At 38.5% G+C, this 26,885-nt stretch overlaps 1 protein-coding gene across 14 annotated transcripts in view; it reads left to right on the top strand.

The window, feature by feature from the left end:
- The window catches only part of LOC105566931 (dystrophin, isoforms A/C/F/G/H-like), a 510,950-nt gene that overhangs the window by 15,607 nt on the left and 468,458 nt on the right, over window positions 1–26,885 (top strand). For 11 of the 14 annotated variants that reach the window (XM_012021369.1, XM_012021359.1, XM_012021357.1 and 8 more), the window contains 32 exons: window positions 8,956–9,017; window positions 9,276–9,368; window positions 10,710–10,787; window positions 11,241–11,333; window positions 11,949–12,038; window positions 12,245–12,443; window positions 12,596–12,753; window positions 12,836–13,231; window positions 13,339–13,980; window positions 14,060–14,182; window positions 14,261–14,740; window positions 14,813–14,970; window positions 15,042–15,409; window positions 15,532–15,884; window positions 15,952–16,386; window positions 16,622–16,774; window positions 17,190–17,351; window positions 17,912–18,214; window positions 18,294–18,437; window positions 18,518–18,688; window positions 18,819–19,001; window positions 19,080–19,196; window positions 19,290–19,409; window positions 20,298–21,851; window positions 21,942–22,166; window positions 22,247–22,762; window positions 22,874–23,511; window positions 23,980–24,127; window positions 24,834–24,947; window positions 25,044–25,220; window positions 25,319–25,426; window positions 25,913–26,009. In XM_012021369.1, coding sequence (XP_011876759.1) covers window positions 8,956–9,017; window positions 9,276–9,368; window positions 10,710–10,787; window positions 11,241–11,333; window positions 11,949–12,038; window positions 12,245–12,443; window positions 12,596–12,753; window positions 12,836–13,231; window positions 13,339–13,980; window positions 14,060–14,182; window positions 14,261–14,740; window positions 14,813–14,970; window positions 15,042–15,409; window positions 15,532–15,884; window positions 15,952–16,386; window positions 16,622–16,774; window positions 17,190–17,351; window positions 17,912–18,214; window positions 18,294–18,437; window positions 18,518–18,688; window positions 18,819–19,001; window positions 19,080–19,196; window positions 19,290–19,409; window positions 20,298–21,851; window positions 21,942–22,166; window positions 22,247–22,762; window positions 22,874–23,511; window positions 23,980–24,127; window positions 24,834–24,947; window positions 25,044–25,220; window positions 25,319–25,426; window positions 25,913–26,009 — 8,658 coding nt within the window. The remainder of the gene's footprint in view (window positions 1–8,955; window positions 9,018–9,275; window positions 9,369–10,709; window positions 10,788–11,240; window positions 11,334–11,948; window positions 12,039–12,244; window positions 12,444–12,595; window positions 12,754–12,835; window positions 13,232–13,338; window positions 13,981–14,059; window positions 14,183–14,260; window positions 14,741–14,812; window positions 14,971–15,041; window positions 15,410–15,531; window positions 15,885–15,951; window positions 16,387–16,621; window positions 16,775–17,189; window positions 17,352–17,911; window positions 18,215–18,293; window positions 18,438–18,517; window positions 18,689–18,818; window positions 19,002–19,079; window positions 19,197–19,289; window positions 19,410–20,297; window positions 21,852–21,941; window positions 22,167–22,246; window positions 22,763–22,873; window positions 23,512–23,979; window positions 24,128–24,833; window positions 24,948–25,043; window positions 25,221–25,318; window positions 25,427–25,912; window positions 26,010–26,885) is intronic. The other 3 variants (XM_012021362.1, XM_012021368.1, XM_012021370.1) reach the window with 3 other exon arrangements.

Raw genomic sequence — 26,885 nt, 5'->3', positions numbered from 1 at the left:
TTAGCTACCGAGCTCATTGTCATAGTTGAACACTCGTGAAGGCACGCACTGGCATTATTCGGTCCCATCAGAACGCTTGACCCGCGAAACCTTTCATAGCGCGGTTAGGGCCAACGACACGCGTGCTCCAGGCACATCCACAGAGAAGAAGTGTGCCGCACTTGCACAGCCGGTAGTGGTCCGCATTGTCAGCTCGTTTAAACAATTGTTCGCTACGCGGCCGGATTATTTGCATAGTATACATGCTACTCCCGGCGTACGCGCCCAGCCTGGCGCCATCAAGCCGAAGAGATTCAGCCGGAGACACATTTAGGTTTTTTATCATCTAATTAATTCCGATATACACGGCATTCTAATCTATATGGATTCGAAACCACGAAAAATGGTAATTTTATAGAGTAAATATTACAACAATTCACTGGCCAGATATTGCAACAAAGTATTATTTAACGTACAAGTGTCCCTTAAAGAAGTAATTTCTGATATCATGTGTGAGATATGATGTTTAATCTATTTCTTTATGTCTCACCTGTAACATTTGCAAAAGTCTTTCTTTTAATGCGGTAGACAATCGATCGAAAATTTATATATTGTTAACGCTTTAAGTCCGCGCATTACAATTTTGAGGAAATTTATGCCGCGGCATTTGACACTTTCATTGCCAAACGCGGTTCTATGTCGCGTTCTTTTAACATGAATCACATTCTATATGATGCAGACGATCGCTTTTAGCGATAATTGTGAGCGTAAGAATATTGTACGGAGTCTTGTAATCTCAACTCGGCTCGCATGTAGCGTTAGACGCGGCCATCCGATTCTGGATTTTATTCGTCACATATGAAGACTACGTTCATTGCCAGCTTGGGGTGAGAAGAAGCCAGCTGCGGCTAAACGAGAATGCGGGCTGAATTGGCCACGGCATTAGCCGGGCGATGGGCGAGTTGCGCCGTCCGTTCGATTAGGCCGATTGGTTTTTCGCGTGTAAATTCGCACTTTTCGCGGCAACCAGTCGCAAATAATCCCGACGAGAGCAGTGTAAGATGTGCAGTCGATTTTATCGCTGAATAAGCGATAGGCGCATGCCGGGCTCACTTTTCTATCGTTTTGCTTCTCCCTGTTCCTCGCCGCGTTTCTCGCTTAACCAGAGAAGAAGCGCTTACGACCATCTCTTTTAAAAGCCCTTCCACAGAAAGACTTAAAGAATTAGAATGCTCGCGGACTGACGCCTCGGTAATCTTCGGTTATTTGCATTTCGTTCGTATTCCGTTCGATTTAAAGGAACAAGGCGGGAGAAACGGCGGGTCTGATCGGCTCGTAGTTAAGAATGACATTAACTTGTGCCAGAAGATATTATCTCGGTCGATAGCAAGTTGATATAAAAAGCGATATAACCTTGGCGACTGATACTCGATCTTACTGCGGCAGCGATACTACAAAACAAACTCAGAACGCCGCGAATGGCGTACTTAATTACCTGCGGCATGAACATCATTAATAGTGCGAGGCTCGCGAGATCATTCAATATCGATGTCTTTTCACAGCATCGCGATAAAAATACCAATTTATTATCTGATTTATAGTTTGCTAAAACGGTTGCTAGGATTACATAACAGGTGTTCAATGAGTTATTATTAAAAGACAGTGCTATTGTTGAAGCTGTTGTATAAAAGCTTTAAATCGAAGATTTTGGAAAGTTATTCTTTCGTTTATACATGTATAAGGATTAACAGCAAAGTTACACAGAAAATTGCCAGTATATCTTCGTATTTTGTTGGAATAAAAAATATTATTTGGTCTTTCCAAAAATTTTCTCTTTAAGGATTTACTCTTTCGTTAAGTCCTTTCTAACGACAAAAACTAGATTTTCTTCAGAAATAAATGCAACGTATTGCTATTTGATAAAGTCAGAGTCTTCATAATCAAAGCTAAATTAATACTTTTTTGTAACTGACAAGAGGGCGCGTTGATAAGCATTTAGCTAAGTTTAGCGATAGTTTCACGTGGCTGGCACTGTTTCCCTAACAAAGTGTTATCGATGTGTTAACTTGTGGTTCATTCAACCCTCGCGATCGTCGGTTAGATGCGAACGCAACTTTCAGTCGATTAGCGATTCGATGCAATGAACGGTTATCGCATCAAATCCGTAATGCACTTATCTAGATCGATTTGAGTCATAAAATTTTCAATAAAATTGCATCTTTTTAGCTCGACAATTTGTGTGGGGATTATAATTTGTATTTTATAAACTTGATAGTTTATAATAATTGTTGTACGGAGACAAAATAAGAATTCAAGTTTCTATGATGTTTTAAAATACATAATTATCTTAATTTAAAAAAATATTAATGTTATAATAATCAACGATAATATGTATAATCTAAATATAAAAAATTGAACAAACTAAATGTAACTACTGTGAATTAGATGAAAAATGCGAATAAAATGTGTAGCCTATTAAACAAATAATCGAAAGGTTAAATATACCCAATCAATAGAATCGAAATATTTACAGTTGAATGTGAAATATGCAAATGCACACTTTTGAATTATCGATGTCAGTGCTAATCATGCTTAACTAAACGTCCTTGAATAATGCAACTTTCATAGAAGGCCTAGGAAGTGACAGAAAATTGCTAATTAAAATTTTCTAAAAGATAAAACACTTTTCAAAGGACGGCAAATTCCAATTTTATATAATTATTTAATTAATGACGATAGCATACAAATGAAGAGAGAATAATGACAAACATTTCCGAAATTTGCCCTGGAAACAACTACAACGTTAAAATATAAAGGTAAAAAATATTTCCCTTTTTAAAAAAGATGTCACAACGCGAATATCGTTAATATCCAACAGTTGAGGCCTCTTTTCCGCGATGCCGATTAGTTTTCTCGAAGCGTGGTGTGCTTCACTTCTCTTTTAAATTCATAGTAAATAAAGATTTGCAACTTAGAAGTACTAGAAATGACAAAACGCGTGCTTCGCGCGCGCAGTTTGTGGTTGAGCATTGTATATTTTTAAGAATTTGTATACATGCAAAGAAGTAATTGTATGCGCAACGTCAATTTAAAATACAAAATAATTTATCACTCACTGATATACGATTCGCAACAGCAGAGTTGTACATCGGTAACTATGTATGTTAAACTGTAAAAATAAAAATATATATGATTATTATAGAACAATTATGTAAAATCGAAATTATTGTATTAAATATACTTTATATCTTATATTAAAAAAATTGGTATTTAATAAAATAATTATAGAATACTGAAAAGTCTTCCTTTTAAATTCACAAAATTTTATACGTATAATTTTGTCTCTAACACTTATTTGAATCCTCGTTCGAATCATTTGAATAAAATAAAAACACAGAACAGATGCTTAATTTTGCACAAGTAACAAATAACATACAAATGTAAGACACTTACCTTATGATTTCTCCGCCGTTGCCCGATGCCTCCGAGGCCCGCGTCTTCCTCTCAGATTTCCTTGTGGCACTCACACAACACTCACTCCGAAAATCATCAATCGCGCGAAATTTCCGGCACTCCCGTACGCGATGTGAAATACCGCGAAACGCACGAAATATTACTAACAAATATCGCGTGACTATCTGTCACACAAATTACTCAAACCAACAACTTGCATTTTTGATTCGGAAGGATGGATAAATCACTTTTGAATTGGCGATATGAAACGCAACGCGAGCATCGGAAGCAAAATCTGCGGTGAAGAAGTAGTTATTAGTCCGCAACGAAACGATATTTTACAATCTTTGTCATTCAATCTAATCCTCGAAATAAATTACGTGAGCGAAATTGCCAACGATAAATAGTTGTTAATAATTGCAACAGTTAATCGAAATAATTTTCGATTACATTTACATAATGAATAACGTGCAATAAGCGACTTTCTTTACTTCCTTCCCGTTCGAGTTGCGAACAACGACAGAGCGAATTACAGCGCGAACGCCGAAATCGCACAAATTTCTCTCTTTTCCCGAAAATGAAACAGATTACACGAAATTAATAGATAATTAAAAGCGCGGTGCGTAAACGAGATGTAACCGCGACAAAGTACCACGGTTTACATTCATATTTTAGATCAGTTAGTCTCGTGAAATATCTATATCGTTTGATAAAGAACCGTCGCTTCAACATGCAATTCGTTTCTCATTACAAGTTGTAGAAAGTTAATAATTATTCGAGGAACGTTACTTGTTACTGATAAAGGTGTACAAATCAAAAGCGTTTTATCCCTTCATTCAACGCGATCGAGTCTTGGAAACCGATAACGCAAAAGTAATAACACGCACGGAGCGACTCTCGCCACTACTTGCCGGCTCGACGTTCTGCGAGCGAGTGAGAATGCCGCGACCTTCAGGTACACGATGGCACGCAAACATCATATGTCATCGCACCGATAGAAAAACAACTACGAACGTTGAGAATTCGGTGTCTTTTTTTTGTTCCGTGACTGTTACTACGTTTTGTGTATCATTCTGCGGACTTATTGGTATTGATTAAATTAACGGTTAATGTCGTTCGATTGAGAAAATGTTTCTATTCATGTAAAATCGGAGTTGTGAAGTGTGCTAACATGTAGCGCTGAAGTACAATTTTCTAAGAACTTCGAGCCGCATATACGTGTGCTAATTTGTAGTAAGGCGAAGTATTTACAGACACACAAGTCTTCTGTTTGCTTAATGGTGGTGTGTTACTGTTTATACTATGCGCTTTGAAAGAAAACGAGCGGATGTGCATACCTAAACAGAATCGTTCTTACAACCAAGTCGGGTTTTAGCAAATATTTTTTTAACCAGTTTGACATAAAATATATTCCGTTATCATACCATAATGGTTGTACATTCTCTGATTTTCGAAAGAGAAAAGTGCAATCTTGGACTTATAATTAAGTAAATGGATTAAATATTTTTCTTCTCGTGCAACAAAAGCAAAGAAATCCTAAATTTCTAACACGATTGGTATAATATATTCAGTTTGATATAGTAAAACTTGAATTTTTAACATTTATATGTTGTACGCTTTGAGTCCGAGGGGGAAACCGCTGACCAAAATCTTGTACACCAATGCTCACTAATGCCCAGTGGGCATTACTTTATCTTATTATCTAATTTTATCTTATTTATCTTGTTTTAACTTTACAATGCAAGGCCTAATGCCCAAATTAATGTCCAAAAAATGCCTAGTAATGCTTAGTAATGCCGCAAATTTGTACACCACAATGCCCTCAGCGGTTTCCCCCTCGTTTGAATTCTATCGTACACAGTTAATAATTAATCAGAACGAAGCGACTGTACCGTATTGACATAGTCTGCTATAAAATTTGGCAATATGTGCATCTATTCTCTCAAAATCAATGACATCCCAGTCTCTATTAACGATCATTTGAGATCCTTGCCGACATAATTATCCATGTTAAACGTTGATACATGCGTCAGCACCGTTTTTTCACGTTCCTGATATAATGAGAAATCGTTATACGTGCACGATTCAGACCTCGGTACGGCGCGATAAGATCCTTTGACAGAAGATGTACGGCGTTTGGTGAAAGAAACCGCCGGATCGTACGCAAGAACTCGTTGCACCATATTCGGAAGCGCCGCATTTTCGCAGGACTGGACGAAGATATTTCACCGCCCCGAACAGAACCGCACTTTTTATGCTTGTTAATCTCAGCGTGACAGTCGGTTATCAATAATCGCTGTTATTGCTTATAAGATTTAAATAAGTCATCGATATATCGTTTGCTTTCATTAATCTTTATACACGTGTGTTGGTACACGGAGAGAATTTTCTCTTAAATCCCGAAAACCATGTAATTGTAGGACAACATGGCTCGAAGAATTTTATGAGAGAAATTTAGTTTTTTAAAATTTCAAAAAACTCAAAGTTCTTCAAGATGCCACGTTGTCATAATTACGTGATTTTCGGGGTAAATTAAACAAATTAATTCTCTCATTGTCAGTGTAACTTCTGTTGTGTGTAGAGCTATATTAAAGCATCATACGGCAACTTTTGCTAATCTTTTCGAGTTAACTGATTATTCTAACATCGGACAATTCGGCTCTTCTTCTTTATCTGATTAATTTTTAATGACGACTTATTCGAATAGTAATAAAAATATAACACGCCTCGGTTTGTGTGTCATCCAATTCAGTGGTAAATAAAATAAAAATAATATTATCCCTCCTCTGTCTTCTGGACCGACAATCCCGTTAGTCTTAACGACGGTCTTTCCCTAATGGCTTTGAGCTTTCGTGAGGTAAAGCTCCAGGGCGACCGACTTCCGCAAAAGACAGATTGTCTCGCGTGCGTTGATCTCACGGCTTACTTTACTTTAAGTACACGATCACCATTTGCGATTTCTTTCCGTCTGCATGTTACTCACGTAAACTACGTTTCCTGAGAGATAAGTACGTCCATTCATTCATCCATCGGACGTCCGTTGGCCTGTGTGCCTTCCTCGGGGCTCGTTAAAGCGCGCTATCGACTATGGATGACTTCCAGATTCCAAACGAGGAGTCGGTCTTCTGGACCGCCAAGCGCACTGCACGGCGCGTCGCATTCATCGCAGAAGTCAAGTTCTCCCCGTATTTGGGGACTGACGTAAAATTTTCTTGTTACAAAGTTCTTCACGCTATCCATCGATCAGGAAATAGAATGTGTGCTAATTGTAAGACCTCTCGTTGGAGCAGTCGTGTGACAAACGAGCAGGATTATGCAGTCTGCAAATTACCACTGACAAGATCCCTTCTTGCGTTACGAGGTGGTCGCAAGTCCTTTCGACGTGGCGCTAATTGAATATGCCGCGATGCAAGTGCCGCGCGTCGCTCGTCTAAATATAATTCTCCAGACGTGTCCAGGCGTGTGCTGGAGGGATATGTGTCTCGCGAAACGTGCGGGAGGAAGCGATTCAACATTCAGTAAACATTCCAAAATGCGTGAAAGCTGACATCACCTATCTTTCTATTTTTATCGGCGTGCCGATGTGCTCGTAGCTTCCTTATAAGCCGGTTGCATCACGACGCATGAAATCTGCATGCAATCAATTCGCCACCGATGCGGATGACGGCGAGCAGCGTTCGGTCGACGGTATATTATCGTCTCGTGTGCTTAGCAATACAATAAAACGACCAGGTACTTATAGCACTCGCGGCTTGCCGTCGGCCGACCTAAATTTCGAGTTTACCGCCTCAGCCACCGAGGTCAACTGGTGTCAACGCGATAGATGATGATGAGCCGCCGTTGCCGCGTCGGCAATAATTCTACGAGCGAGTAAAACCGTCGGCGCGGATCAATGACGGCTGCTCCACTTAATGTCTTTTAAATTACGAAAGTATTCCAAGCATTCTGTCATGGACCGCGTAATAACGAATAATCGAGGATCTCCAAGTTAAAGTGGCAACTCGCGCGCGAAATCTCTCCTTCGCCGAGACAAAGTTTGCCCGGAATACAGATAAACCACGCCGTAGAATAAATATGTTTGTTTTCGTTATCGAAAAAAAGTCACATATCTCAGTTTTCCTCTGAATTGTGGTTATCGGTTGTTTCTCGGCGCGATAAAAATGATATTTTGTGAATAGCCGTAAACTTCTTTACTAATTTTCGACGATACCAGTGCTCTCAGAAATCAATCAGTGGATTATCACTGAAAGCAGTGAATAGTCACTGATTTACAGTTGTAAACAATTTGAGTAGCTTCTTGTCGCCAGTGGTAATCAACCAAGAGAAATTTATTAAAAATCGGCCAAACTAGCAAAATTGATGTTTTATTTTAGTCACAACAGTATCAGTCAATTTTGTCAGTTTGGTCGATTTTTTTAAAAATTCCTCTTGGTTGACAAATCAGTGACTATTCACTGTTTTCAGTGACAATCCACTAAGTGACTTTTAGAGAGTGTGAATGTATGATTAAACTGTAAGCAAAGATACCGATTATGTATGCGGAATAATCAGTGTCTAATGTCACACGCAATGCACTTGCGGCAGAGATTTGAGATTTAAGATTGATTAATCGCACGTATGTATGTATAACGTCAGATTGTAAATGTAAAAAAATACATATGCTAATATACAGCCCTCATCATTTGTTAATTCGATGATCGCGGTTGAATTTATATCCAATTCAAAGTATTTTAAGTACTGAGATTAGATATGAGATTTAATTCGCATTCGCGAATGCGAAAATCTAAGAAAGTCTAAGTGTTTTCCCAATTTTTCCGATGCTTTGAAAAAGTTATCGGTTTATTTGAAAGACGAGCTTTAGGAAAAAGTTAATTAAGTACGATAATATATATTCAAGAGCTCGTACGCCAATGAATTTCATTATATTAAATTATATTAAATAAAATGAAATACGTAATATATTTATACACGTATCTATATTTGACTTCTGTAATTTTATATTAAGCTCGGTTTTCTCATTAACTGTTAACCAGAGATTAGTCGACTTGCCATCTTTTTCTACAAAGAAAGAATCTTCTTTAAAAATTTAACCTGAAAATAGTGTAATCGTGGGACAACACGGCATTTCAAAGAATTTTATGAGTTTCTTAAAAATGTATGGTAAACTTTAAAAAAAACTCATAAAATTCTTTGCAATGCCGTGTTGTCCCACGATTACAATATTTTCAGGATAAATTTTAAAAAAAAACTTCTCTCCAGGTATATTATTACCTAAAAAAAAACTTTTTTAAAGAAGGTAAAAAAAGACACTTGGAGCGAGACGCTACCGTGTATCTTTTGATCTAAGAAGAGACAGAGAATGGACTAACCTCTGGTTAACAGTTAACCAGAAAATAAAAAATACTGGGCCTTAGAGTATTTCAAGACTTGCTAAATGCCCCCCGAAAAGTCTACTAATTATTAGGCTAAGAGAATAATATAATAATATATTGGTTAATTTATAGCAATAATAATATATTGCAGATGAACGAGAAGACGTGCAAAAGAAGACGTTCGCCAAATGGATAAATTCGCAGCTTCTCAAGGTAAAGGATCTCGTTCGGTCCAATTACCATTCGCCTGTTATTACACACACTCCATTTAATCGCGGGGCTGTACCGCATGCGAGGCATGCGAGCAGTTTCGCTCTTAAATCTCTCCATGCGTGGAACGTAATAAGCATCCACTCGTTCGTACTTTTGCGTTCGTTATCTCCTAACGTGATATAATAGCTGCGCCCGTGGGACGCTACCAGCGATGAAAGAACCGCGAGACGGATGTTTAATCTGTCTTACTTTCCGTAGAATCATCACGAGCCGATCAGCGATCTGTTCATCGACTTGCGGGATGGAAATCGCCTCTTGTCACTCCTGGAAGTGCTCACTTCTAAGACTTACGTAAGTGCGCCGCGTGCCTATCCGCTACGATAATCGCGATTAGCGCGGCTTAGCGGCAATCCGTCATTTCGCGCGAGTTTTTCCACGACGAGAGACTGTCGAAAGCGCTGTTACAACCCTTTCTACACACGGAGAGACTTTTTTCTTAAAATTTACCCTGAAAATCATGTAATCGTTGGACAACGTGGCATTTCGAAGAATTTTATGAGAGTTTCGTGAGAAACTTTATGGTAATTTTTGGTAAAACTTTAAAAACTCACACAGTTCTTCAAAAAGCCATGCTGTCCCACGATCACGTGATTTTCAGGGTAAATTTTGAGAGAAAATTCTCTCCGTGCACCTGAGGATGATCCTACCTGTGACTCATCCGAGCGCACCCTCAGAAAAGATTTCTATTACTGAGACAAAAATATTCTTGACGCATTTATATTTCTCGTAACCTCATTTAGTATAAAAATAAGACAATATCAAAATAAAATCAATAATTCTTATTCTCCTCTATCGAATTGAAAAAGATTGACTTACTATATTGAGACAAGAGTGACTTTATATATTCTTGCGTTTAGAATAAATTTTCCCTTACATTATAATAAATTAGCACCACGATATTCGACAAAGGACGATACATACTATTTTATTCTAGATTTCAGAACTTTTCATTTGAGATTAAAATATTCCTTTCTCTCTAATAAATATGATTGGCGCTATAGCGATCCTATTTTATCTTCAAGTGTAATAGCATTGGATCCGGAAATGTTTTCTGTGGGCGTGGGGAAGTTTACATAGGCATTTTAGTACGATCGTACTAAAGTACGATTTTTATATGATTTTACTATTGATTTTTGATCGTTTTGATTTTCCTCTTACGTAGAAATGGCAGCTGAGTTCATAAACGGTCTCGGTACAGCGATTTTTTGTCTATCTTACCCTCTCGGATGAGCCACAAGCAAGACCATCCTTAGGTGTGGAAAGGGCATTAGACCGCGCGTTAGATCGTTAGAACATCTTCTGGTCGCGACGGCGCTTCCTAATAAAATTATTCCCCGTGCATTCCGCGTCAGCACACTCGCGCTCGCTCGTGGCGAATTGCGAGCAGGTGCGCGTGCATCGGGGATATTTGCATAAGAGTGCAACGATTACGAATCCGCGGTAGGCGTAAGAATGTTCCATTCCCGAGATATAATATAGGCAGTTCGCTCTCATCCTTGAAATTTATTTTGCATCCAATGGCCCATATAGAATTAGGACCCTTTATGTTAAAACAAGTCGAGCCAGTTTCAGGTATAATTACGCGGCTTTGAAGCGCGAACGATGTTAATAGCGAGGATGTTTATTTTACAGAAAAGGGAACGCGGTCGGATGCGAGTGCATCATCTCAATAACGTCAATAAAGCATTGCAAATTCTTGAACAGAATAACGTAAGTAATTGTACACGGAGAGTATATCTCTAGAATTTACCCTGGAAAGCATGGTAGTCGTGGGACAACGTGGCATTTCGAGGACTTTTATGAGAGTTTATCTCATTAATATCCACTGCAATGGAAAATATTAATTAATATCCACCGCAGTAAAATTAATTTCACTAAAGTACCGTGGTAAAGTTTCGAAAAGCTCTCGTAAAATTCTTGGAAATGTCACGTTGTCCACGACTACCATGATTTTCAGGGTATATTCTAGAATTCTCTCCATATAGCAATAATACTGTATTATGCCAGAAATATTTGACTGCTAAAGAGAAACACGAGATAGCGAAAACAAATTTTGTTTTAATATTAATTGTAAGACATCGTATATACCCAAGTAAATTAGATTGTTGATACAAATATATCATATAAATTTCTGCCAGTGCTGTACGATATTATATATTTTAGGTGAAACTTGTCAACATTAGTAGCAATGACATTGTTGATGGCAATCCTAAATTGACACTCGGTTTGGTGTGGAGTATTATTCTTCATTGGCAAGTAAGTATTCGAGCTTTACACACAATTACGGCAGAATTCTTTTTCATTTCGATCTGTCAGTAATTCAGTCGTTTCATAATTTTGGAGGTAGTATCTTTCTAATTTTGGCCGACAGACCAGTATCAGCAAAAACACTTTGCGTGTAAATTAAAATCTGATTAGAACATGTCTTTGCTGGATTAAATATCGATCGTTCATGTAGTTTGAATTTATTCTATGGAACGAAACCTGGTTTGTACGAGACTATTTTCTACTTCCAACTGTAAAGGATATTGGAAATTCCTTAAATGAAATATATTTAAGCCAGACGAACGACGACGTACAAATAACTTTCATCCGACAATGTTGTAGGAATTAATGAACCGTTTGCTTTTAGTGAGAATAGAATTTAGTATCCTTAATTCAGATCTGCGATCAAATGGAAGGTTAAGCCAACGATATTCGTGTTTTTATTTTATTTTATACTTAAATGATAGAAATATATTATAAAATATTTTGAGAAAACGAGAACATTTTTAGATAAACTCATTCTGAATTTTATTGGCACGTGAATAATTTGTATTTGCCCCGTATGCAAGTTTAGTATTATTAACTTTTCTTTTACGTTATTAACAGGTACATTATCATTTGAAAGATCTAATGACAGAATTACAACAGACCAACTTAGAAAAAACACTTCTTGCCTGGTGTCGTCAAAACTCACAGGTAAAAATATTTTATGTAGAAGGAAAGAATCTTCTATTATGAGTTGGGCAATAAATTGACAATAAAATCAATAGACGAAGCCTATTAATTTAGCAAAAACCCTACTATGTCAGGAGCTTATCTGATAATAGGGGACTTTCCTCTACATATATTGAATTCGTTAAAATAAAGTAACAGTTTTATTTTTATAATCATCTCTTTCTTAGGATTATCCAGGCGTTGATATTAAAAATTTTACAACATCCTGGTCGGACGGCTTAGCGTTTAATGCGATCTTACATAAATGGAAACCTCACTTGTTTGACTTCAATAATATCGCGCGTAAGCATCCAAATGCCAGATTGGACCATGCTTTTCGACTCGCACAAGAACATCTTGATATCGAACGTCTTTTGGATCCCGAAGGTAATTTAATTCGAGTGTTGCGTTATATATAATAATCATTTTAAATAATATCGTTTTGGTTGTCAAGTTATCAATTTTGGTTAACAACAATCGTTAATTCTGTCGGAGCAAGTCGACATACGATTTTGTTACAATACTATACTTGATTTTAGACGTGAATACTTCAGTACCGGATAAAAAGTCCATAATGATGTACGTTATGTGTCTCTTCCAATCGTTACCACATTCGGGCGACGACATTGGCGAGCTAGATCTCTCAATCGCAAGTGACAGCACTCCAGTGAGTCCCGTTACAACACCAGGAACAGACGTATGTGAATCGTGATTTAGCAAATGAACGAGAGCGTTATATATCGTATCGACATATGACCCTTGAAAAAATCAACTTACAGACTACTCTAACATTCGGCAATTTCGGAATGCCAGCATCTCGCCCGATGAGCCTAGCTACAAATGTTTCCGTCGAGCTTGGCGGCTATCAGGTCGCGCTCGAAGACGTTCTAACGTGGCTTTTGGAGGCGGAGGATAAATTGAATCATGCCCCGGAGCCTGGCTCGACTCTAGACGCATTGAAACAACAGTTCCACGAGCATGAGACCTTCTTGATGGAGCTATCCGGTCATCAAGATGGGGTAGGAACTGTTCTAGAGGAAGGTGCAAGATTGTTAGCTGAAGGCGGATTGCATAAAGATGAAGAGCACGAGGTTCGTGTGCAGATGTCTTTACTGAATTCTCGATGGGAGGGGCTTCGAATGCGCGCCATGGAGAGGCAAACGAGAATCCACGAGGTACGTGGTATCTATTTTGTTGATGAAAATAATACATATCGCAGAGGGGTATTTTTAATACGTATGTTCGGTTAGTTCTTGCAAATCAAATCTATGATTATTTCTAGGTATTGATGCAAATGCAGCAGGCCCAGCTAGATGCGTTACGACAATGGTTGATGAAAACGGAAGATCGAATTTCGCTGATGGCAGCAACCGAGTTGAATCCATCAACCCTCGAGGAACAACTGAAGCATCTGGACGAATTAGAGCAAGATATTCACGCGCAACAAGACGTAGTCGACGGTATGAGGAACATGGTAGTGGTCGTGGACGAAGAAAATTCCGAGGCGGTTTACGCGCAAATGGAGGACCAATTGTCTGCCCTCGGTGAACGTTGGAGTCACATCTGCCGGTGGAAAGAGGAACGACGTCAGCGATTGGAATCTTTATCCACGCTTTGGCAGAACATTACCGATGATTACAAAAGGCTGGTAGCGTGGTTGAACGAGACGGAAATAACATTAAAGCAAATGGAGGCTAACCCGGCGTCCGAATTTGGCGAAGTGTTAGACAGAATAAAGAAATTGCAAGTCCTTAAAGCAGAAATGGATATAAATCAGAAGAAACTAACGTCTCTGCAGGAATCAATCCAGGATTTAGATGGCAACAGCTCGTCTTTAGAATACGCGAATATTTTGGAAAAGATTGAAAATCTGCAAGATCGATGGGAAGCCGTCGGACAAATCATGGAAGTGCAATCCCAAAGGGTAATTTAAAACTTTAGAATATTACGTTAAAGAGATACGTTTTGCTGTTAAATAATACATCTATTATATCGCGCATTAGATAACAAATTCTGGATTTGAGTTGGATTTAATGTCCGAGGAGAATGTAACAGCTGTTAAAGGGAACGAATGGATGTCCGAAACGGTAACAAGTATAGCGTATAAAGAAGAGATTGCTGCAACAGTACGTATATATTTTCTTATTTTTCGCAGTTTTATTTTGTATTCGACTTTCGTGACTAAGTAATACTTCTCTTTTCAGTCAACACCACATAGCGATTCGAAGAAACGTCGCGTTGACAACACTACTAAACACGAGTTTGAATCGGCATTGCTTCATCTATATAAATGGCTGGATTATGTCGATTTAGAAATCGGCCGTTCGGAGGGGGTGTTTGACGAATTGAGCGTGGAAGAGAAGAGAGTTGTTTACCAAGATACTCTGACGGACATGGATTCGCATAAAAATGAATATGATAAAGTTCTTGAAATTGGTAAACGGCTTATCGACGAGTTAAAAAATGCAAACGAATCCACCGAAGAAGAGGAATCCAAGATTAAGGGCATACAAAATTGTTGGGTAGCGACAAATAATCGTCTCCAAGAGATAAAGAGACGCATAGATTATCTGGAGGAAGTGAAGAAATTCCGGAGTGAACTAGCTAGTCTAAATTTGATGCTGGAAAGTTACACAAAGTGGTTCGATACAAATAAAGCAAACAATCAGATAGAACCATTTAGGGTACGCTGAAATGTTGCCCTTCAATTTTTAATATGAATATACGCTATTTTAATCTTCAAACATTTTGTTCAGGTTAAAATGAAATCGATGAAATCCCATAACGATCGCGTAAAAAGGATGCTCGAAAAGGCGAAGGAACTGTCAGAAAATCAAGTTGCTACTGCGGAAACTAGTAATGTGGGCGCAGACGTGAAAATGTTTTGCACCAAGTGGGAGAATTTGTACGCAATGTAAGTATCGTTGTAAATAAATATATATACATGCTATAAACTTGACGCGTTACTAAACGTAATACATTCAGGTTGTCGGAACGATTGACTGAAATAAGTAATGCTATCGATCGAACGCCGCCTAAAAAGTATATTGAGGCAGTCAACAATCTGATGTCGTTTATTAATAATGTGGAAGGTGTTCTATTGTCAGAACATATAATTATGTCAGATGAGAAGATTATGGAAGAGCAAATGAAGAGATTTAAAGATATACAAAGCTCGTTGAGAGAACAGGAAGCAATTTTCAAATATGTCAATTCTACTGGACAAGATTTAATAGCGAAGATAAATGACGACTCCTCTGGACAGCGGCTTAAAGATGAATTGCAGGAGTTGAATACTAAGTGGAGTGATATTCCCATCATTTTGGAAGAGAAGCAACAGACTCTTACCAAAGGTAAATAGAAAATTAGCAACAAATATGTAATAAGCAAAATAAGTGCTTGCTTTTATTTAGATATCATATTTGTATTATATTGCAATTTCATAAGACATTTATTAATGCAATGCATGTTTCAGATATCGCAATGTTGCAAACGTTTAATACCGAATTTTCTACTCTTGAGTCCTGGTTCGAGAAATCATTGTTGTGCCTGCAAAATTTATCTAAAGACAACATTACGGATAATGTCGAAGAAATGGAGCACAAATTGAAACAAGTTCATTTGCTTTCTCAAGAAATAGATAAGACGAAACCGCAGATAGAAGCACTTCGACTGTCGGCAAATGGAATATTCGAAAAATCTGAACCTAATTTTGCAAGTATGTTAAACAGCAAATTGGAGGCTGTAACATATAAGTGGAACACAATTGTTAACGAGGCTAAAAGTTTAAGCGACAAGTATGAGAGTACTTTACAGAAAAATGACAACGTAAGTACGCATAAACTTCACAAATAGAAGTGTAAATATATTTTACTGCACAACGATTCTGTTTCAGATTATTAATGGTATAGAAGATTTTACAAAGTGGCTGTCAAGTTTAGAGAAAGAGATACCGATAGAATCAAGAATAACATCTTCGGTTGAGCTTTTCCAAGTTCGCGGTCGGTATCAAGCGCTGAAAGACAACATTGACAAACGAGTGGAAGAATTTAGAAACTTGAACGAAATGGGAAACGACAAACTATTAAGTTCGGAAGGAACATCCGTGCAAGAACTCGGTAGACGCTTCACTTTCTTAAATGCACGATGGACGGATGTTACAGATCGTATATACGAACGCTATAGACACTTACAAAATGCTAGTCATGAGTACGGGGAATTTCGTGCTTTAGTGGCACAGGAGAGTGACTGGTTGGATAAGTTAGACAAGCGATTAAAAAAGTCGCCTAAAACTGCTGCGGACGCGGAAGAAATTTCGGAAGAGCTGGATGTAAGTAAATTGCTTAATCTCGTGATAATTACTTAACAGTAATTATCTTATAATTTGAACCAAATAGCTGATAAAAATTAAAATTAAAAACATTGATTTTATAGCATTTTTTGCAATGCTGTTCAGAAAAAGTTAAATTAAGTTCTCTTTGTAAAGTTTTGTAATTTAATCCGATTCTTTCTATGTATAATACGCACACGATGTATACTCGAAAGTTATATTTGTTACGTTTAAGGATTTAGAAAATTACATACGAAATCATCCGGAATCTAGACTTGAGAAGATTCAAGAAATTGGTAAACAACTTATTGACAGTAATATTATGACTCATTCTATCGAGACCGACGTAGAGGGATTGACAAATCGATGGGAGAACTTAAACAAGCAGGTATGCACACACTTGTTACATATCTATGTTTGTCACTAATATATAAAGTGTACGATTATATACTAAGACATATATTCTAAAGAGCTTAGGTTGTCGAATTGTATGTATGTGTCAAGCATAAGCACGAAGTTTTGAGACTTTAACAGCCTGTAACCATGCATGTGGCATTATTACGAATTGCTCAGAACGATTATGTCCGCGCGAAAATTATCCCAGCTATTATTATAAAGTTATAAATGGATGTGCAACAGAATATTCAAGAAAACCTTTAAATATTATATCGTTTTTGTACATTATATTTCTGCTTGGCTGAGAAGAGTTGTAATAATCAATTATTGCAAGTTCAATACTTGCTTCGTAACGTTAATTTAGTTGGAAAGATAGAGTCAAGGATAGAGTATTATGTTTTGAGTAGGCAGGGCAGCGGGCCAAGCTGTTGGAAGGATCAGTGAAGCAAGCCCAACAATCGGAAGGGCGTATCCTTGCCCTTCAGCATTCTTTAACACAAATAGACTCCGTACTAACTGCACGTCTTGATTGCGACCTCACTGCTGATGATTTGCCTCACGATTACCAGGTCTGTCCACGAAGAAAATGATACATATATTATGTCGTATTACAATTAAAAGATTAATACACAATCTGAAGATATTAGGACCGTATCAGTGTAGTTTTGTTGCTTGTGAATAATTGCCAATTAGAAGTTTGGTTTTAAAGAAGCTACACTTCTGAGATGGTGCCTCTTGGCATAAGTTTGTCACATTATTAACTAATGCGAGAAACATTTACCAATATAGAAATTTGTACCAAGTAACAGCATATTAACATGTACAGTTATTGTGATAAATATATTATACAAGGAATTTAAAATAATTTTTGAAAAAGCAAGAAGTTATCAGGAGATATCAATATATACATGTTTTTTTATGCTGTATGTATATAACGATTTTGGAAGTAGCATGATCGAAAGAATGTGGTTGTTAAAATTTGCATCTTTTATACATAGATTTTACTAACTAATTATATAAGAAGAATGTAAAATTTTACTAATGCATATGGCGTATCACCAAGTACGATATATGGCAATGGAACACAATAGATAATATTTATGTAAAATTATATATTGTGGCCGTGCAGAAATTAATGGAAGAGTTGGAACAACAGCGTGCTACGCTCGAGGAAATGTCATCGCAAATTGAATCGTACAAAGCTTCTGGCAAACAAGAAGCGGCACTTCGACTCCAAGAACAAATGTCCCTGATTGAACAGAAATATGCCAAAGTGCAAAGAAAGTTTCAACGCTTTCGCTGTCCGGCCAATATAGAGTCTAGACTATCGAGAGCTTTGCGAGAACTCAGGGGAATTGAAGAAGCAACTTGTCTGTTAGAACTATCGTCAGAAGATCCCGAAGTCATCGAGGGTCAATTAAAACATTGCTTGGTAATATTAAGTCACACATGTATTTATATAGTGTACGGACTAAGAGACTAATGCCCGTATGTTCTTCGTTGTCTTACAGCGTTTTTATCAAACTTTAAGTGAGATTAAAAGTGAAATTGAATGTATAATTGTAACTGGAAGAAAGTTGGTTGAAGATAAAACGGTACTCGAGCCAGATAAATTTTCAAAGCGAATTGACATGTTGAAGGAATTATATAATAAGGTATTTAAGTTTATTAATTTTACAAACGAATATATATATACATATCAAGAGAACGATTCAAATATTTAAATTTGTTACAGCTTGGTCTTCATATAACGGAATTCAAAACCATATTAGAATCGGCATTAGATTTGTCACGCGACATGCATAAAAATATGGCGTATATTAACATGTCTGTCGAAAGCATAAATAAGGAACTAGATACGCAAAAGAGCATGCCTGATCTGCCGGTGAACGCGATATATGTACGAGTAAGTAGAAATTCCAATTTCAGGCCATTTATTTTATATTGCAGATAAACAATATTGAGTATTAATGATGTTTTTACCGAAATAAATTGTCTTTTCACAAACTATCAAATTCATAATTGCGTCATTACAGGAGACTCTAACTGAAGTAATACCGCGTCTCAACGTTATAAGAGACAAGTTATTTGTATCGCAAAACCAATTCTCAAAACTGTGCGATGCCATGTATCTCGAATCACTTAAGGAAAAGATGTCTGATGTAACTGTAAGATTAGCTAACACAGAAAAGAGATTGCGACTCTGTCAAGGCCCAGAGGTAAATTGTTTTTCGTATGATATTAAATCTGAATATTTTAAACAAATGTATGTACGTTTCTTTTATTTTCTGCAAAAGGACGAACCTAACGTCGACGAAATAAACGCGTGGCTTTTACAAGTTGAAGAGAAGTTGAACAATTTAGATGCCGTTCCGATCGAACAACTTACAGAACATCACTTTGAACAGTGCAAGGTACTGAAATACTCGTACACTATATTAAAACACCATATGCAAGAAATTGCGTATTCATCCTCGTAAATGCTTTCAACATTATCTCATTATTAGGCTGTGCAAGGCGAAATGATAGAGGCGAAACCGAAAGTTAATCAGCTTCAACGTTATGCGTTTTATCCCCAAGTAGCCGAGGTATGTGAGAAATGGGAGGACATCTCTAACAGAATACAAGTACGTATTTGACTTTTGTTTTCATCCAAAATTGAAATTTGTTTGTCTATTATCTTTTTTTTTCAAAGTCAATTTTATCATTCATTGCTTATTCGCTCATGGCTTATTCTTTGCTTCATACTTTAACAATCGGTATATGTAATGCTTGTGCTTATTAGTACCATTACGTATATCTCTATCACATAAAACATCCTCATTAATACGTAAGAAATTTTATATTCCAAGACACGCAAAAAAATATCACTGACTTATCTCGAGTGTCAATTTATATTAAACACTTTTTTTAATATCGGAAATTTCTAACATCAAAAATGTCATACCCTATTCTTTTTTGCAGCAGGATTTAAATGGAGCTACACGTATTTTAATAAGTGTTACTTTATATATTATTTATATATCTTAATTAGCGTTACAATAATATTTTGTTTTCGAGAAATTTTTGATTATATTAAAATAATACGTGTATATATTAACTTCGTATTACTTTTATATTACTTCTCGATTGAATGGAATATCTCGATTCTGTCCAAGAGGTGGCTCTATCTCTGTACATAGCGTAATTACTGGCACAAAATAAGTATACATTTTGGTGGCTGGACGGATTTGTATTTTGTTGATTGTTTCATGGTATTGTCTCTCCCCTTGTATAGAACCTACTTTTTACGAAAAATACCGGCAACAAGTTGCAAAGCTAGAGTTGAGTGATAGCGCAGAGATTGTTTTTACATTGGTGATGGATAATACACAAAAGATTCGGCTTTACATGCACAGTGAACCGCATTGTCACTTTCCATTAGACCATGCTTAATATTGTTCCACTATTAACATGCTCTTTCCATTAACTGTCGATTGTCCATGAAGTTTCTGTCACCTGTCATATTTTCGCAGGAATGGATCCACAAAATCACAGACAGTTTGTTAATAAAAAGTAAAGCAGAAGCTTCTAAGGGGAGAGACAATTACGGGCGCAATAAATTATCTAAACAGCTGGAACAAACTTCCGCGCATTCTGCCAGAAAAGAAAAGAAATTAATAGACGAGAATAAAGAGATTTACGGCATAGGATATTTTAATCCTGCATTTGACGATAATCAGTGCGCCGTTGTTCACACGCCGGAAAGCTCGCCCATCGATGTGCCTCATCGAAGCCGGAAGTCTTCCGCCAAGTCGGAAAAAGTCAAAACCAGAATCGTCGACGTCAGTAGGACAGTTAGACGAAAGTTAGACATGAGTTCGGTGCCCGATGTTGTTCAGACTTCTCAGCCACAAGTCGTTCAGGTTGACGACGACCTGCCGTCGCCTTGTTCCGACACGGACGCGCACATGGCCGACGAGGAGGAATTCTTTCTCGCTAAAAACAGCAAATTGTTCTCCCAGGTATCGAGCAACACTTTGACAGCAACAGATACGAAGACAGACTTTAGCACCGCTTGCGCGCAGCAGAACCCATTTCGAGTTGTAGAAGTGAAAGAGATGGAGATTGTAAAATCGATCGCGTCTCCCGAAGATCACGTAATCTTGCCGAGTGCCAACGTCAGCGTTGGACTGATGCCGCAAGTAGTCGAAAGGGTGGAAATTGTTGAAGATACCGAGACGGAAGCAGAATCTATCGACACCGATACGGAAGACAAGGAGGTCAAAGGGAAAATATCTTCCGGCAGCGGTGCCGCAGAACAGATTGTTAAGAAGAAGGAACTCGTGCCAATTTTAAAGAAGAAAGCTTCGGCTGAATCTCCCGCGCGAAATATCAAGAGACTCATACTCAAGTTAGACTTGGACACTGATCAGGAAACTGTTGATTCAAGTGGAGGCGCAACACCTTCCGAGGTTAGGCTATTGAGGGCTATTGAGAAGGGGCTATTGACAAGGGAAGAGGCGGACGCAGGATTTTCAAATGCTGAACGTAGCAAGGTGGATCAACAATTGAAAGAAAGTTCAAATAAGTCACCCAAGATAATATCTTCCTGGAAAGACACAGAGAGTGTGGCGGAGTATCTGATATTGGACGATAACGAAGAAAGTGAAAAATCTGACGTGAAATCCAGCGAGCAAGCGGAGTGTGCTGCGGCGCGGAAGTCGGTAACGATGCAAGGAAACAGGAGTCAGAAGGAAATGACATCTGCGAAGAGTCCTGGACGTTTTACAGTGCGCGAAAATCTCGGTTACGCGAGCCGTAGCGAGGAAGAGAATCTGCATAAGAAATCACCATTGCTGAAACGTATGAAGAGTCTATCGAAAGACGACACGTTGGAAGATTGCGAGAGCTTTTACGGCAGCGACAAGGAAACGGATGATGCATTGATATTTTCGGACGACACGGAAATTGACGTTGGTAGTTCCAGTTCGGATGGAGAGGATACTAATTTAGGAGAGCATGTTGAGCACCTCTTGGACAAGGTAACATGCGTGTCGCGCAGACGCGGCATTCATGTCAACCAGTCTGTTAGTTAATCCAAGATATCGATTATATAAACCCGATTGTAAGAATTGCTGCTATGTCTTACACAATGTACCTTTCCTCTTTCTTTTCAGATGAAAGTTGAAAAGTCCCTGCCAGTCTTACAGCATAGAATGGAAACGAGAGCCGTTCGCGAGAAAGCGCTATTCAAAAGCCCGATGGGTATCTCTCGTACGGCATTGGAGACGAGTATCCTGGAGTTTGAACAGTTGGCACAAATGATGCTGTGCAGGATGGACGTCATGCTGATGAGCATCAGCGGTATCTCCAATGAGAAAGACCCTACGAAGCGTCTTGAGGTTTGTATAATTTATCTAAATTTGTTCAGGAGTAAAGTATCACTCACCGATCGCGCAATTGATATACTTGTGTAATGCAGATACTGAAAAGTGAGATTAGCACACTGGCCCCAGACGCAGCGGCTTTAATCAGTAAGGGAGACGGTCTAGTTATGACGATACACATGACCGATCCTGCACGAGCAGAGAAAATCAAACACGAGCATCAGGACAAGCTGAGGAGCAAGTGGCAGCAAGTTATGGCGGAAATTGAAACGCGCAGGAAACAGGCGCAAAAGGCGGAAGAGGTTCTGTGGCAATATAACAACATAATTGCGGAATTTGAAGACTGGTTCAGGGATGTACCGCTCAAGCTCGAACAGGCTAACAATTACGAGGGTCAATTGGAATCATTCACGGAAGAGTTTGATGCGAAACAAGTTAAAATACACAAGCTGAACGAGCTGGCCGCGGAGTTGAAAAAATTAAACGTTGGCTATTCGGAATCGGTGCGCTATAATATCAACAGCAATTGGCAGAAAGTTAGCTCGCAGTTCAAGAGATTCAGCGGCAGCAAAGACAAGGACAAACACGTGACTGATAAGAAAGTAGAATTGGTATGTTACAATATCCATTGTGGTAAATTAATTACTAAAACATTCAAGTAAAACGAGTTCGTGGGAGAATTCATGGTGGGATTTATTGATACGAGTTTGATTTTTTTTCAGGATATTGGTGGCGTTAATCCGCAAGAGTTTATCGCACGCATCAGCAAATTGAGAGACGCGATAGCGACCGTGTCGCGATCTTTGAATTCCTTGCCGCTGAACGGCAAAGATTACGAGCGGTTCGCAAGCCAGGAAGAGTGCTTGAAGAAAATTAACAACGCTTTAAATATTTTGAAGCCAAGCGTCGACGAAGTCAATTACGTTTGCGAGAGCGTCACGCGGCAGGCCAAAAGAGAGCAGTCCGAGCAGATAAAACACCTGAGCGAGAAATTGCAGGACGAATGGGCGGGCGTTAATCAGAGCTACGTGGAAAGGCACAACCGGTGGATTAAATGTTACGAGAAATGGAGGGAGCTCCATAACACGTGCCAGACATTTTCGGAGTGGTTGGATAAGATGGAGGACGCATTAAAGAAGTGTCACGTTTTCAGCCATTCTAAAGCGAGCAAAACGAAAACATTCGAGCTGGAGCAAGAGGTCTCGAGGATGCAAAGGACGTTAAATAATATCAGTACGATGAGCACAGATATATCCAGCCGGGCCACCGCCGAAGACGTCGCCGAATTGCAGAGTATAATTGAAAACGTCAAGCACCGTTGGCACAATTTGGTAGCCGAAATAAACGCGCGGAAAGAAAAGTGAGTAAGACGCGCGTTTTCAAGACATTGCAACACGAAATCGAAATTATTGGTGAACGCTTCTAATCGCTCTTTCTAGTCACTTAAACGTTTCGAAAGAATCTACGACGTTTCATAATTAAAAATCTGTAATTTATGAATTATGAAGTTACGACCTGCTAATGCAGAGCATGTGGTATTGCGCGGAAAGCTCGACCCAGCATTGAGCTATTTCAGTTGTGATTTGCCTGTGCTGCTGTGGTGAAGTCAGTCAACTCAGAATAACCTCAGAATAAACGAACATCCTCGAGTTTCTCTTGTAAATCACGTTTTCGTGAAAAAAGAAACGGCAATAATTCTTACAACTACGATTACGATAATTCCAGTAACTTTTCCATACACATAACAACAGTATTATTAATAGACGTTTAAGCGTGCTCCATTTACGCGTTACGTTTCGAATGTATTTACATTGACGTGTTGTTTAAGGAACTTTGCCATGGAGAGAAAAGTGAACAACGACGGCAGGATTTTGGAAACGGCGTATAACATCGTAGAACAAGTGAATACTCTACTGGTGTCCGCGGCAAATCCTTCGGACGAAACCTCATTGTCGATCCGACTGTCGTTAATTAAGGTAAAGTGCAACGTAGTTTTATTTAAGTTTAGTTCTTTTTTTTACTATCTTAGTGCAATTCATTCCGCAAGAATAACTGTAAGCGTGAGAAGAAGTTGTGCCATCCGCATTTTTGTTCCTCAAACGAACGCAGAAGTTTACAATGTTGGATGGACAGTAATATCGCAACGGTGACTCAATTTCCGCGTGCAAGACGTTCACTATTTTCGCGAGGATCACCTTTGCACGAAGCCACTCGATTCTCAAAATAATGTCGCGCGGGTGCGAAAGCGTACAGCGCTAAGGAATACGTACTGTTGAAAAACACTCTTTAGAACGCTCGATACTGTTTAGATGCGACTTGGATAAGTAACGGAATTATTCTCTCCAAGATTCAGTGCCCATGGGCCACGGCCCGGCGCAGCATAATCAAATAAACTGAAACTTGTCCTAATAATATCTCTACATTTCATGACTGCACATGCCGAATCGTGCCAGGATATAAATAGCATTGAACTCTCACTTTCGAACAGCTTCCTAGTACAGTTCGACAATGCCTTCGTTCTTTGTCTTATTTTGTAGGCAAATTAACATTAAAAGTATCTATGATAAGAGTTGTAACTTTTCTTCGTTGCATAAATGCTTGTTTTAGCGTATATTGAAGCCTTTGAAAATAAATAACAAGTCGTGTTATTTCTTTAATTGAAATCTAACGAGACGTTTGCAGGCGAGAGAAGAAGAACTCGTGTCTCGGAAAAGGACTTTGCACACCTTAGTGAGCCAACATAACGTTCCCAGAGAAGAGGACGAGAACAACAAACTTCTCGCTGATATGGACAAGGTTTTATTTTATATAAAGCTCTTAAATGTTATCTTTGAAATTTCGATAACTCGCTGCGTAATATAACTACTTGTGCGTTTAATGCTGCTCGTCTAGGCCAACGCAAATCTTTCGAGCCACCGCGAATACGTGGAATGCAAGCTTGCGTCGCTCAGAAAGTACATATGTACCCTGGATGCCGTTATGGCGTGGGTCATGGAGACGCGAACGCGACTGAGCATCTCTCAAGACCTGCCGCAGCACGGGCGTAATGAAGTGCTTAAAAATATTATGGCAAGTTGGAGTATAATATTTACATAATTAACGTTAGAAAAGGCGCCAACTTGCGCTTGTATTTGATATCATTTTTAATGAAAATTATATCTCTCCAGTCTAAAGTCGAAGATCGCGAGATGGAGGTGAAAGATGTGTTAGAAAACTACACCAATCTGGAGAAAGAGTGTGAATCAGCGAAACAACCGGTCTCCGTGGAATTGCAGGTATACAGAAAAATGCATTCTTTATATACAATTGCCAAGATTATTGTCGTTAAAATCATTGTTTTAAATTCACTTTAGACTCACAGTTTCTATAGCGAAACCTGAGGCATTCACAAGTTTTCGTATCTTCGTGTATTTTGCGTCTTTCTACGTAAGACGTTTGTGCGGTTTTTGATATAAATTTTATATATTAAAAGAATTAAATAAAATTAATAAATCTTTATATTATTTGCATATTTCACGTACGTTCCTTCTCTCGATTATTTCACGTGTTGCACGGCACGTAAAGTTATAAACGAAATTACCCTCTTGGGTTTCTAACACGAATTTTTAATTATATTTATATACTTTACGTACGCGTTCCTCGTCTCGATTATTTCACGTGTTGCACGGCACGTAAAGTTATAAAGGAAATACTCTTAAGTTCCAACACAAATTATAAATCGTCTAGGATGGCTTTTACATAATGTTATGCATATATAACAGGAGAAGCTGAAGAAACTCAGAGAAGACTGGCAGTTTGTAAAGTGCTACGGCGAAAATGAAGCTTCGGTCGCAATTTCTACTGGGGCTGCATCGAAAGGTAAGATAAATCGCGTGCATTCGGATCGCTTGAAAAAGTTTCCCCGAGTTCCTTTTATGTACCTGTAGCATTTCTGCTTCTCTAGCGATATCGTTAAACGATCCCTCTTTGTACAGTCGATATATAGAAGACGGAACTTTACTTTACACTGGTCTCTTCGATAATGAAAGGAAATTTTATCCTTCTCTAAACGCATATAAAATAAACTTTCGCGGCCTTCTTGGACCGCGCACGCATTCTCTCGCGGCGGAATAAGAAAATGTAATTTTTAAGAGTCACCGCAGTATTCTCGCGCAAACGCGTCTAGTCGAGTGCATTTTTAAGCTCGACGAAGCTGCGCCGCTGGTTGAGATGGTAATTTATGGATTAAACGGTTCTTCCACTCGCCGATATAGGAGCGCGGGAGAAACAAGCAACGGAGAGCAACAATTATGCGTGGTCTACAATGCGAGTCGCAGAGTCGTAGTCGTAGGAATAATCGGCTGCGATTGGTCAATCTCGTCAGACACATAAGAATTGACCAATCGTAGTCGACTATTCTTACTCTCTAAAATTTGTGGAGTGAAAATACTGCCATGGAGTGAAATGTTCACCCTATTGGCGTGAATATTTCCTCCAACAGAGTGAATATTAACTCCAATGGAGTAAACATTTCACTCCATGGCAGTATTTTCACTCCACAAATTTTAGAGAGTACGACTACGACTTTACGACTTCTATGTAGACGAGGCTTTAAAGGCTTGTGTCCACGAACTTGGTTCTAGTTTCGAGAAATGTGTAGCCAATCGACTTGCAGCTTTTATGGAATAGCTGCAACTTGATTGGCTACACATTTCTCGAAACTAGAACTTGGACCAAGTTCTAGCATCGTGGACA

This window comes from Vollenhovia emeryi, unplaced genomic scaffold (genome assembly GCF_000949405.1).
Source record: "Vollenhovia emeryi isolate VEMERY1.0 unplaced genomic scaffold, V.emery_V1.0 DF939141.1, whole genome shotgun sequence".
Lineage (NCBI taxonomy): Eukaryota > Metazoa > Arthropoda > Insecta > Hymenoptera > Formicidae > Vollenhovia > Vollenhovia emeryi.
This window is presented reverse-complemented; position numbering and strand designations above follow the sequence as displayed.